Below are 14,632 nucleotides of genomic sequence, written 5' to 3'. Positions count from 1 at the left end.
GATGTGGGCGTGATCGGACTTCACCACTGATATCTGCATGTCGAAGTTTTAGTAGTAGTTTTCAAAGCATCGTTTATGTTAATTCCGAAAAACAAAAAAATATCGTTAGTGGGTGGGGGGCGGGTGTCAAACAAAACTAATACCAAAGAACAATTGTATTTATAATTTTTATCCCCTGCTTTGTGTTATTACTTGTGCAGGCTATCAGCGACGGTGTTTCCGGTGTTATCCCCCCCCCCCATCTCTCTCTGCATTAATACTGGTGCTATTATTACAGGATATAACTTTTTGTTCTGAGCTGTTTTAGAGATTATTTCGGGATAGCTAGCTTGAAATATTTTCAGTTTTTTCTCGAAGAAGTAATCAAGTGTTCGAGCACGTGATCGATACCAACCCTTTTTTTTTCAGTGAATGTACTGGCAAAATCTTTGTAAAAAGGCTGAAAGACCATTAGGAGTGAATAGGTTAATACCACACTACATATACGAGTTATTACTATAAAGTACTGAGAATGTAGATTGTTAGCTATAGGGTTGTAAAACCAAGAATTTAGAATTCTAACGATATTGATATTTATTCGGCTACGGATCTTCTGGGTGATCTATTTCGCCTAATGTGTGGCTTTGTGCAAAAAACAACCTTTCTTTGGAGTTTTCACAAAAACAAAACTATCTGCACTCTTAGATTTTACCGTCGTAAGTCTGTACAATTACCGCTGACGTATCACGGAACAGGGAGAGATTACCCCATAAACTCTTGTATATATTATCAGTTACAAACATATCTTAATAGAGCTGTGGGCGCCTAAATGTTTCTTATAAATAGGACGTTAAAACAGCGTGGATTATTTAGTATGCGCAAGACTAGAAAATCTCTTTGTTGGTCCAACCACACGCTTATTGTGGATTTTAGGATAATTAACGCTTATGAATTACGTTTTAAATTCAATTATTATCATTATTTATTTACTTATGCAGAGGCGTCACTGGGCACTAGCACACAGGGGGTCGTGCCCCGATTCTCCAGTTGGTGTCTTGAAACATCAGTATAGAAAAGCATGATCGATATCCTACTGAAACGCCGAAAATTTCCGCGCCTATGGGCTCGAGCCTCGAATCTTTTAAGCACCTAGCGATGCCTTGTCTATAGCTATATTTAACCCTCTTTGTATGCTTAAACCAAAATAATATTTATCGTGTACGTGCAATATATATGAACATCTTCTAGTATTAATGAATGAAATGACTTTTTCTCATCATGACCGAGTAACTGACATATCCTCATCACTATCTCTTCCTTGAATATGATTGGTCTTTCAGTAATTACGTAATGCTTTATACACACTTCTTTAATCATACAGTATTAATGTTGTTCTAATGGAATTGGTGGCAAAAGGAGCAAGTCAGAATTTATATTAGTAACCCCTTTTTAAGTGAAATTAAAATTTTAAACTCTAACAGCCATAGATTATAGATATATCTCCCATGCACATGTATTTTACCAAGTGCCGTAGTATCAACCAGAATGTTGTATTCGTAGATTTTCGTGACGGCAAATGATCCTAATATGAATTCTAGCCTCATTTTGTGGTCATTAGGCGCATAATAAAAGTGATAGTCAAATGCCGATTAGAGTAGCACAATTAGAGTAAACGGGTTCTGTTGTTGACCAACTGCTGCCTTCCTTCCTTTTCAAAATTAGGGACGGCTAGCGTAGATAGTCACTGTGTAGCTTTGCGCGTTATGTCCGAAATAAGCAATTAAAGAATCGGCACAAATTATTTATTTTTGCTTGATCCTATCTTATTTAAATAATGCAACCTTATGGAAAAAATTAACAAAGTGTTAAACAAACGAACTCCGGCAAATAATTGCAACATAAATCATGTAACTTTTTTTTTTAATTTCCTTTTATTTCAGAGAGTATTTCCTTACGCGCAAATTCGTAAAGCTACGAGTGAAAAAAGAAAAAAGTGCTCGTAATCGAACAGCCTTCACTACTTCCAGTGAAGGTTGTTTGGTAAGAACATTAACCCTGTTTTGTCACGTCATCCTTTAGCTATATTTAACGCATAAAGAACATCGTGTGCTTTTTATGTCATTGTGTGTAAACGTCTGAGCCGAATATGTTCAACCAGTTACACCTCGTAAGCGGGTTCTGCTTGTATAGGCGAACAACCGTGGAATCTTAGGAATGTTAGAGCTTCCTGCTGTTTTTCAGCTATGGCCGATAAAGGTGGTAAAAGATAACTTCACATACTGCACATTCGGGAATATTTTGCGCGAGGGGGGTGGGTGCTTTTTATATAATTTATATGGTGAGTAAATAATCTCGTGTACAGAGTTTTTTGTATGTTTTGTTCTGGTGAGTAGGTAAACTCGTATACAATGCATTTTTATATATTTTATCGTGAGTGGATAAACTCACACACAATACATTCTGGATGTTTTATGCTGAGGACACTAGATGGTGAGTGGATAAACTCCTACACAATACTTTCTGCATGTTTTTCTGCTGGAAACACTAGTATTTAGTACAGGTTATTACTAGTAGTTATCTCTGAGATATAGTTGTTGCTGGATGTAAATTTAATTGTAATCCCAAGCTCATCCTCTGAAATCATAAAATATTAAATTTTATATCTTAGTTACAATGACCTTACAATATGCTTTGCTGCTGACCAACCAATGGGACATTTAATTTCATCCAGACATTTGTGTTCAAAGTAGAACTATTGCTGTAAAATAGAAGGGACAGTTGATATAACTATAACTTTTTCAGCATTCTTTGTTTGTTGGACTTTATTCAAAACTACATGAGGACTATATGCACAAGTCATCCATAATTTTTAAGTGATTAGTGAGCATCAACCACCACTAACTCTTGGGCTACTCTTATCAGACCAAATAGTGGAATTTGACCTTCACTCTTATAATGCACTCACAGCAACAAGCTGAGTGGTTTTTGTGTGTTTGTGGCAACAGGATGTGAACCAGAACCTCAGCTCCACAGTCTGGCATGCTAATTTCTTGGCCTCACATGGCCCTTTTATACCACACATTTTTCATTTGCTTTATCACTGCTGCCAGGTGTGTTGTAAAGACAAAGCCTTAATCTAAAGAAGGGGTGGGGGAGAAATTGTCAGAATTTTGTTTTGAGAACTATTAAAAATATGAAAAGGGAAAGCCAGTTAGTCACGTTTGGTAGGTTTAAGCATCTTGCAGTGTTAAATGACATTGACATTGGAATGAACACTAGTTTGAACTGCTTAAGGTTTAATTATAAGATACTAAGACTTTATGGCAGCAGTAATGTAAATAACATTAACTCTGAAAGCAAAAATCTATAACTCATGTTTAGTTTGTTTATTGAAAAGTTTTAATTTAATCAAACAAAAGTTTCATAATGTACCTGTAAGTGTTCCTGTGGGTGGATATTGATATGCATAGGCAGCTAAATATTTTTCACAGTTTAGTGTTAGCTTTTAACTAACTTATAGCAGGGGTGGGACAATAGGTAGGTCTGACATGCTTAATTAGACCATTAAACTATAATATTCTAAAATATTTAGGCTAATAAGTGACTGGTTACTTTAATGTCCTTTATTTTAATTTCTATGAAGTATTGTTAGAAGTATTATATCATGGCCTAAGTATCAGAAAGATCCTGCTGGTTATTTTTATATACATGTAAGTTGAAATTTATTAAAAGGAAAGTGATCAAAGATAAGTAACACCATCACAAACAGAGAAAAACTGAAAGGAAGAAAATGAAAGCAAAAACATTATGTTGTGTGAAGTCACAAAATATTTGTATTAGATTGATTAACTTTATAAGTTACTACAAGTTATAAGTTGGTGAAGCCCATCCCTCAAAGCACTCGAAGACTGATAATTCAAGCAAGGAACAGGATAAAACCAACTAAAATAAATGTATATACCTATTTAAAATAGCAAAACATCAGGGTAATATTGTCTCTAGTTTCAACTTAAGGTGCATGCATAAGCTTGAAGGATTTGTTCATTAAATGTAACATGTAAGTTATACAAACCTCAAACTTATGTGTAGTGTGAAACATACTGCAAGCAGCAACATTCCATCAAAAGATACCTGCCATGCCAAGGATATTGAAAATTTCCACTGTTGTTTGTAACAGACACTTTAAGCAATATAATAAACGTTAGAAAGTTAGAAACACGGTAATACCAAAAACATCTTTAATTATATATGTTTTGGAACTGTTTAAAATTCCATCACTGTTAATACCTCAAAAAGATAGATTACATTTTAGGTTTTGCTGGTGATGAAATTTAAATCAAGTTTTTTCTTATACTAACATGTTTCTAATGTCATTTATAAAGCTTCATTTTCCACCTGATGAATTAACTGAAGTATTGTAAAGTTCAAATGGTATAGAAAAAACTGTTAGAGACCACTCACTGCTGTGTCTTCTTATCTCAATTTACTCTGCTTATCTGTAAATACCCACTCTTCAAGTTCGGGGGAAGGACTTTGTGGGCCGAGATAAAAAAAACATCTAGTACGGATCAACTACTTTAGAAAATTGAGTTATCATTGTACAGTGTATTAGCATCCCTTGATGATGTTATAATCCATTAAAAATAATTTCTACAGTTCCTTGATAGCTTAGAAAAATTGTATAACAGATTAAGGAATGATAATCTCAAACTCAAATGGAAAAAAGTAAAGCATTCAATTGTAAATTTGTTTTTTCTTTTTTTTGGGGGTGATATGGGGGGGGAAAAAGAGCAGGTGTTTCACAGATCAAGCAACGACAGAATTGGCCCACACCATAGTTTCTAAAACTTTTTTTAATTTGAGACTCCAAGACAAACAACCTGGCTGAGAGCCCCATATAATGACTTAATAGTAATTTTAAATAATAGCCACTCTGAAGTACCTTACTTTCATTGCAGTAAGTTCTTTAAAAAGCTTCAAGCATAAGCATCATTTTGTAGTCACATCTATTTGCAATAAATAATCAATTAAGATATTGCTTCATTTGGTGTCAGGAAAGGTTCACAGAGAATATTTCTACATTTACTGAGACCATTTCTCAGACAACAGTTTTAGAACCATTCTCCTTATACTGAAAAGCATATATTACATTATAAGATTTTTACTACTGTTGCTTTATAAAATCATTTTCTGACATACCCAGTCCTTTTTATGAGATATAAGAAAGAAAACACAAGTACTGCTTCACAGGATATTGTCAATAAACAATCACTGGCTCAAAGATATTGTTAAATTAACCCAGTCTGAGGTTATCAGACTTCTGGAGGTCCATAACTCGTATTAAACACTAGTCTTCAGTGAGAATGTATTTATTAAAATCACAATGTGAAGAAAAAAAACAAGATTGCCTTCATCAGTAGATCTGTAATGAAGATTTTGAAACTAAGGTAAGAAACTGTTAATAAGCCACTTCCATCACTATCTGTATGGACACAAATTTACGCTCGCAAATGATCATTTGACACTGAAAACCATTCAGGAAAGATCAGAATTGAAATCCAGATAATAAGATTACTTTTACGAAAATTAAAGAAGTGTGACTTTACTTAGTTCATTGATTTTAATGAAACAATGAAAATGCCGATACACTGTTTCAAAGAGGGTGAAGTTACATGAAGTTACAGCCTAGAATTGGGGACTTTACATCTCAGTAGTGCTTTTACAGGCTAGTACTGAACTTAAGTAGTGTAGCAAACAACTTAAGATGCTGAGGTTAAGGATGTTGTTTTTCTGTCTATCATTAAATGGTTTAAAAATGGAAAAGGAAATACTGTGGCAGGCAGTAACAATTTACAATAAATTAAGATGTATTGGTCTTGGAGAGAGAGAGAGAGAGAGATGGATGCTTAACCCTAGAAAGCAGCATGACTAGTTTAATATACAAATGTAACTTGTATGGGGTCATAGTGACTCCACGCTGGCATTCTGGAGTTGAGCTGTATAGTAATGTCTTGCAACCTGTATTGTGAAATGGGGTGGTGTTTGAAGTGGTGATTGGTCACAACTTGAATGAGTTACTATTGATATGTTTAGCATTTTGTTATACTCAGATGATTGATATAAATTTATTGTGATAGTTATACAACACTTTACAAAATGATTGAGAGCACATGTTTGACTGAATGAAGAAACTGAATATTTCAAAAGCTTGTTAATCAGTTTGTTTTGAAATATACAGTACCAATTATTTCTTCCAACCAGTGACAAAACTTTCAGTCATAGCTACTTTCAGGAAGAGAAAAATGTAGATCAAAGCATATCCTATCCTATCTTGAGTAAGATGTATGAATTCAGCCTTGCAGGGTTGAATTAGCTTGTCATGTGTGGATGAGAAGCAGGATGTGTAAATATTCACCTGCTGTGGAACCTCAAGCCGTGATAATATGAATTAAACTCGGACATCTGCTTTGTTTGGCTGTAAGCTAAAATATCTATTTAAAATGCCTTATCTCTGTATTGAAGAAGATGTATCAGAGCAAATTTATACAAGATGAAAATATTAGAAAAGTAATATTTATACTACGTATTTTCTTGACACCAGGCCAGCATAGCTAATGATAAGAAGAAACAAAAAAAACTGTATTGTAGTAAGTTCTAGAATTCAATTTGTATACAAGGTGTGATTATACAAACAAACTAGGAAGAATAATGCTTGAAGACTGTTTGAATGGGTAATGAAGAAAAACTTTAATATATGATGATGATAAAACCTTGTCAAGTTGTTCACTTGCAGTTAGGTTAAACTTATATTAAAGTTTTTCTTCATTACCCATTCAAGCTGCCTCCAAGCATTATTAGTCTCAAAGTGGGTTCCTCGTCATCAAACTTGGAAGAATTCTGTATAACTTGGTTCACACACGTAGGAGGCTTATATTTAGTGGTAAAGAACGTAAAATAAGACCCCAAAACTCGAGCGCTTTTCATTAGTTGACTATTCTTCATGTTTGTTCTCCTGAAGAAGAACAGTCAACCATTCGAAAGCACTCGAGTTTTGGGTCTTAATTTAAGTTTATTACACTTTATATGTGATCCTTTGTGGTAACTCTTTTATCAAGATATAGTGGTAAAGCATATTATTGACAGTTTATCATAGTTCAGAAAGCATGCCTGCATATCTAAAGGTATGATCTTCTATGGGAATATGATAGCGAAAAGACAGCCTAAGTTTGCAAAGTTAGGTTTTGTTTTTCAACTTGTATATAGCTATGATTATTAGAAATATGAAAATCTTAGTGTTGGTGCAATGACTAAAATGTTAATAGCAAAAATTTGTCAGGCAGGCTATACATGAAAATAAAGGAAATTTCTGACAGTTACAATTATATTTCTAGAGCTGATTAAGTTTGAGCTAAGCTGAATATCCTGTTGATATAGATTATGGATTATGTAAGACTAAGCCTAATTAGAATTTAAATAATTTGGAGACTATTCAGATAATTATGTATTAAATTATGGGATATGAATATAAGATTCGCTGTATTTTGTCATCATAGACAGTAACACGTTTTCATGAACTGTTAGGTACAATGTCTAAGATAAACTTTTCATGTATTTTGGAGCACACAAAGAATATTTCAATTTCATAGGTTATTTTTATAATATGAATGGTCTATAACATTACTTTAGTGTGCACATGTTAAAAGCTTTAAGATGATTTTGGTAGACGATATCATTTGCCAGAAGTTGCAGTAACTTAATTATAGATTATCACACAATGTAATGTACAGGATGATATTTTAAATGCTTATAGATATATCTGGTGCGTTATTTCTGATTCTGTATAAAGGTGCTTTTTAATAGAAAACATAAGGTAATCTTTTATATATCATCCTTGTGCTGTGGGTTGGATGATCAATGACAGTCACAGATTTTTGGTTTATGCAACATACGTCAAAATTGAATGTAGGGCTGTAATAGATGAATGTAATCTCAAATGAAAAGTATAATGAGTCAGGGATATAACATCTGTTATCACAGCACTATGGAATAAGAATGTCCATTCTCTCAGAAGAGCTAAATTCCCAAATCCAATCCTGATGTATACATATGTACGGGGTCTGCAGCTTGCACTATACTTGTATACAAGAAAATAACATTAGGTAAATAATGATAAACATTATCCAACCATTCATAAGAAATTGCAACTTTTCAGGTCATATTTTAGGATATTTTTGTCATAAGATTTCACAAATTTAACCAAACAATTAATTCAACATTTTAACTCTTAAAAGGACAAAAACTTGCATCTTTAGACTATTGGGCCTTCTGAATAATAAGCCCTCGGACTAAAGGACCATCACTGGATGGTCAGGCTATTGCTTGGAATTAGTTTAAGTATCAACTTAAAAAATAACACTAAAATTGCCAGAATTATTTACTTTTTCTGTGCTGTATTTTTTTACATGGTTATTATAGGTTTTTATATCATTCACACACAAAGTTTTGGCCTAGATTAACTTTTATCAGCATAAGTTTATCAGTCAAAAAAGTCAAATGTAATAGAATAAGATGTATTCAGTAACTGAATGTAGGCTAATATGTCATAAAATTTCATTATTATTATTATTACTTATTTATTTATTTTATTTATTTTTCATTTCTAGACCACATTAAAAATATAACTTGAATACCATACTGAAAGTAGTGTTATGGCTAATTCTTTTGGTTTCATCAGTACAAATTACATACTTAGCTTTTGCTCAAAAATCCAGTAGCGACAAGAGACCAGAACTGTGACTGTTTGTACACAACTTGCAATGCTATTATCTCCATCATGTTGGATTTCAAAACAATTCAAACTGATAAAGTTAGAGGCAATATTGTCACTAAATTTGAAGCTTTTAAGCCTTTATTATTAAATATTGCTCCTGATATAACAGTGTCTTTGATAGTATTTTTTATTTTTTGCACACTTCAGTTGTGGAACTTAGCAGGTATTACAAGAACCAACACAATGAAATTTTTCAATTTTATAAAATGGAATTTATACAAGAAAATTGAGTGTTTAAGAAACAGAAAGCTCTTGTGATTTGAATGGAACAAATGTATCATAGATCATATTGTTTAAATAAAAAAAAAAGTTTTAAAGTCAGCTAGACATTGGTCTAATCATGTGTGTCCATTCCCGAGAAGGAAGAAATATGTTGGCTAAGGTTGAACCAAACCCAGGAGCAATTCAGTATCTTTAATTATACATAATGGTAACTACAATTAAAAAGTTGGTTTTCTCTTCAAGGTCTGTTACCAGTTAGTTTTGTGGTAAATAAGTGTAATTAGATTTCTGCATGAAAGAGTTTCAGAATACATGTTTATGATTTCTTCGAAGGGATTGCAGCTAGATAAAAAGTTACATTGAAACTAGGGGAAAAAATGTTTATCTTTAATGGCTAATAATTTCTCAAACAAAAGAAATGAATCCAGTATACTTAAATGTTGAATCATACTAGGCAGTAATTGTGAGCAAAAAGTGCATAAGTTGTAAATTATTATGTGGAAACAAATCATTTGTTGAATACTGTTTACAGTTAAGCATGTGTTGAATCATTGTAATCCATTTGAGAAACAGAGTGGTTGAATATGTTGTAATAAAATGATCTTAAAGCCTTACCACATTGTTATAGTCCATGTCAGTACTTCTGGTCTTGTTTTATCTGACAATTGTGCATTTTTACAGTAGCCCTACAGAACAGTTGACATTTTAAAACGTTTATGTCCAAAGCACACCACCTCCCTGATTGCTTTCTACAATCCATCTAGTAGTAGAACAACAGTTACCTAACATTCATTTCAACAGTCTGATTGCATAGAAACCCATAGGTGTTGCATTTGGTTTCATATTGTGCTTCAAAATATGTTTCCTGTTAGATAGAGCTCGGTATAATTTTTTTAAAAGTCTTGTAAGATGTTGAGTGTCAGTTAATTATTCTTTGCTTGGTATTTTATAAACATACTTTTTAATCTTTTTATATATTCAGTACATGATAATGCACCTCTCATCAGTAATTTCATTTTTTTATTGTAGGCATATTCAAATGCTTGGGTTCCTTCCACTTCACCTCCTGTCTCAGGGAGCAGTACTGGAGGATCTGGTTCTCACTCCAGCTCTGTGTCTGGCTCTGGATCTGGTGGGGGAGGATCAAACAGTGTTGATCAGCTTAGCAAGACTAACTTGTACATTCGAGGGCTTACTCAGAGTACAACTGACAAAGACTTGTTAAATATGTGTGCCCCGTAAGTATTTTCACTATATGAATGTGATTTGTTAATATCTATTATTATTATTATTTTGTTTTTTTCTTGATTACACTCAACAAAAATCAAAATGTTTGTTATTAATATCACTTTGTGTTTCTAAGAATAGATTTATCTATAGAATCTATTAACATAAATTTATTGTACATTTATTAAAAGTAAGTTTTCTGAACACACACACACACTCTTTTTGTCAATTTACTCTTAACTTCCCAACACTATATGTTATAATTCTGTGCAATGGCTTAGTATCAGTGTTGATGTAGCCAACTTGGATACAAAAACCCCAGTGTTTAAATATAACACTTTTTAAGATGGTCATTAAATATTTGCTGATGTATGATTATTAACCACATATCTTTCATATTTTTAAGTATGGTACAACAACCTTGTCAAACTTTCAATGTATTTTCTTCTTGTACTTCACTGTCAAAGTTTAATTATTTCTGGTAAGATTAGTGAAAAGGTATAACATCCACTAAACTTTTAAACCTCCATTGATGAAGCCTTTCAATCAATACCAGAAATCACCAGGGTTGCTAGGCTACATGTAAAATTATAAGTTTACTTGTGAAGCATTTTATATTTTTGACTGCTTTTAAGTATTAGGATTAATAAGTAGAGTTCCTCTAAGAACTGTGAAGATAGACTGCAAATCAAGAGTAGAAATTTTATCACACATTATAATGCATTAAATCTTAAAATTAACAGTTTTTACAAGTCCTCAGTTAAAGCATGTATTTTAGAAAGAATCTAATTTCAAAATATCTTGTTGTTATTATGAATATTTTTATTTTTTGCACATTTATAGCACAAAGTGCACGTATTATGGCTAAATAATTGTAAATTTTTAAATGTTTCTTTGGTTGTTCTAACTTGTTAAAATCAGTTACTTATTACTTAAGGTATTTTATAGTGAAATTACTTTGGTAGACTTTGTTCTCGTCTTTAAGATATGATGTAATAGTATAACAGTGTTTGTTGACAGCTTCAATACATTAGAAGCAGTGCTTGATGTTGGCAGTATATGATAATGTGATGATGCTTGTTGCCATGTTATGTACCTGCATATCAGCATTGGCAAGAAGATATATTTTTATTCATTACCTGTGTACCTAATTTTGACATTTAAACACTGTTAACTCATAAAGGTATTAGATTAAGAATGGTAGAAGCATTTGAAGACCATTTGAGTACACTTACCTTTTTCGTAAACACAAGTCAGAAATTAAAGACTGTTTATCAGTAAAGCAATTTCTCAAATTACAGTTGAATACATCCAGTGATCAACTGCTCTATTAAATCTCAACCTCTCAAACAAACCTTACTTAAATTTAAATATAATAATTTGATGGAAAGGTTCAGTAGAATCAAATCATAGTAAATCAAGTTATAAAAATCAACTCTGAACAAACACACAATCAATTATTTATAGAAAGTGAATCATCCAGGTTGCTATGTTTTTGAAAAATGTAAATTAAAAGTTAAGGTTTACATATCTTATCAGTCTGAAAGGGTTTCCCCAAGAAGCTACCAGAGATATACAAAAATTCAAAGACAAACCAATTGGTTAGGTGTTTTCGGGAATATAGATTAAAAAAAAAGTTCCAGTAAAAATAGTTTTCGGTTATGTTGATGAAAATTTAGAGATTAATGCAACCCAACCATATATGAATGTTTAAAATATGTAACTATATATTAAGTAGATATAGTGGGTAGTGTCCCAGATGGTGAGGTGTTTTCTTAATTGTGCAATCAACATATCCCTTACTTAAAGAAAAATTACATGAACATTAAAGTATAATGTATTGTCATTTGTAAAAGATAAAGAAATAGTCTGTTCATGAAAGTTTGAAGCTACTAGAAATATCTTAAAAAAAATGAAAATTCATGCCTTAGTAACTTAATATCTTGTTATTCTTGTACAATTTGAAGTTATTTGCAAAATCTTGAATAATGTCACATTTATTTTATCTGTCTGCAGTTACCAATGAAAATCTTAATTGCTCCATTAGAACTTTCAAATTAGGCAAAACTGAAATCAGTTGTGTATTTAACTGTGAATTATAAATATAAAAAAAAAATGTCATTAAAGTTGTAGGCTCACCAGCGCATTTCATTTCATCCATCAGTCTGCACTTCATATCACAAAAGTTAAAAGTTACTTTAGCTTGTTCTTGAAAAATATACATTTAAATTATCAATTTTGACATGTTACATGAATAATGCTTAGCATAGATATTTCTGGAAGATTAATAACATCATTTCCCTGCACTTGATTGAATGTAAGATAACATTGTGAACACACGGTGAAGTGTTTTAATGCTTCTTTTCCATCCACCTTTTAAACTTATCGGTACATGGTCTAGATTTTAACTTTCTTTTCTTCACTGGCCAATGACTATCGTTTGTAAAGAAGATTGCATGGTTCTTCTAATCCAAGTGATTTTCATTTTGATATTGTATAAAAATGTATAGTTTAGGATATTATAGGCTCTGTTTTAAACAGTTGAAAGGAATGTTTGTCTCTTTTGTAGAAGTAGAACACTTAAAAGATAAAATTTGTGATATTGGGGAAAAATAGTGTTCTGTATGTTAGTAACCTGTTGCAAGCATTTTGTAATACCGTTTATGCTTTTTTATACTATTTATTCATTTGCTTAAGGGCTACTTTGCCATTGAAATTTTTACAGTAAACATAATTTTATTTTAAATGCAAACTATATTAAAAATCTAATTTCTACATAACATATAATCCTTATAAATAGTTTTTCCACCATTGTAAGGTAGAATAAGTTGTAAGGTTATTTATGTTGTTAATAACGTTCAAAATGATAAATCTAAACTAATTAAACTGATTTGGTTTGGTGTTATACATTGTAACAGTGTTTCATGTGTGTATGTCTATGTATATGAGTGTTTAGATATATGTATTTATATTATTTTTCAGCTATGGCACAATTATTTCAACAAAAGCAATACTGGATAAAACTACGAATCAGTGCAAAGGTATGAGATAAACCATAATAACCAGCAAAGTAAATTACTAAAGACACTGTTAATGAAATATACCCAGTATAAATTGATAAAGCTTCTCAAGTGTATATATTTATTCACAGATGTACTATATCCACAATTTTTTTTTGTTTTATTATTTTCTAGTTAGCTGGTAATTGTCATATTGCTCTTGACAATTTAGCTGTGAGAAAATTTCAGAGTTTAAGGTTTATGCTTTGACAAATATTTAGGTTATGGCTTTGTGGATTTTGAATCTCCATTGGAAGCAGAAAATGCTGTTAAATTACTTCAAGCACAAGGGGTACAAGCTCAAATGGCAAAGGTAAGTCTTTCAATTAAATTGTAAACACTTTGCTCAAAGTTCAGATTTTGTTTATACAATAGTGAAACATAAGATCTAATATTACTTAGTGAAGCATACCGAATAACTAAAATTCCAGTTGGTCAAGCACAAAACAATATAGTGGTTGGATATTTTGAGTGTGTCTGCAACATCATCTTTTGTTGGTTGGTCAGCATTGAAACAAGTTTTGGAGAAGTAGATTCAACCTGATCACAACTCAAATAAAGACTACTGTTCAGTATCTAACACAAGTACATGCACTGTGTTTGAATAAAGATTGTTTTCATTGTATATTAATTACACTTTGTGTCCAGTTCAATTATTTCTTAATACAGACTTAGTTAGTTTTAGTAGAATTCAGTATTATTTCACCAAGCCTTCAGTTATGGAGTGGACCTAAGGAATATACTCTTTTCGGAAAATCAATTTATCTGAAAATTCCAAACCACATTTTGGCTTACTTCCTGACTGAGATTTTTAACTTAACATTCAAGGCTTTTATTTTACTTATTTTTGAACTTGAGTTGTTTTTTCTCTTTTGTTAGAATTACTTTCTAAGGCTGATTAGGCATTCTCAATAAAATTGGTCATTCTGACATTGAGGTTTTTTGTATTGTTTTGACAGTGTTTAGTTGATTTTATATCTAAATTATTCTTATTCTTCGTTAAATTTGTAAAGTTCAGGAGAGAATTGTGTGTGTGTATATATAATATTTTCTGGTTTTACTTTAATAGATTACATATTACTGTATAGCTTCTTAATTTCCATCATTGATTTCCTACTACCCTTGTGGTTGAAAATCATACTCCATTGTGTAAATTCATATGTAGGTATCAGTAGAGATAACTGGTAAAGACCCACCAAGCTTTGAATCTTTCCATCCATGTGTTTTGTTGCTATATGCCATCTCTCAGTATTTTTACATTTTTCAATTCTAAATTATTAATTTTGCCCTCTTTTTTTTTTTTTTTTTTTTTTTT

At 31.7% G+C, this 14,632-nt stretch overlaps 1 protein-coding gene across 3 annotated transcripts in view; it reads left to right on the top strand.

Moving 5' to 3' along the window:
- LOC106460232 (protein alan shepard-like) overlaps positions 1-14,632 on the top strand; it is a 117,457-nt gene that overhangs the window by 77,088 nt on the left and 25,737 nt on the right. For all 3 annotated transcript variants that reach the window (XM_013919917.2, XM_022386896.1, XM_022386897.1), the window contains 3 exons: positions 10,061-10,269; positions 13,241-13,299; positions 13,539-13,630. In XM_013919917.2, coding sequence (XP_013775371.1) covers positions 10,061-10,269; positions 13,241-13,299; positions 13,539-13,630 — 360 coding nt within the window. The remainder of the gene's footprint in view (positions 1-10,060; positions 10,270-13,240; positions 13,300-13,538; positions 13,631-14,632) is intronic.

Source organism: Limulus polyphemus, unplaced genomic scaffold (genome assembly GCF_000517525.1).
Source record: "Limulus polyphemus unplaced genomic scaffold, Limulus_polyphemus-2.1.2 Scaffold731, whole genome shotgun sequence".
Taxonomy (NCBI): domain Eukaryota; kingdom Metazoa; phylum Arthropoda; class Merostomata; order Xiphosura; family Limulidae; genus Limulus; species Limulus polyphemus.
This window is presented reverse-complemented; position numbering and strand designations above follow the sequence as displayed.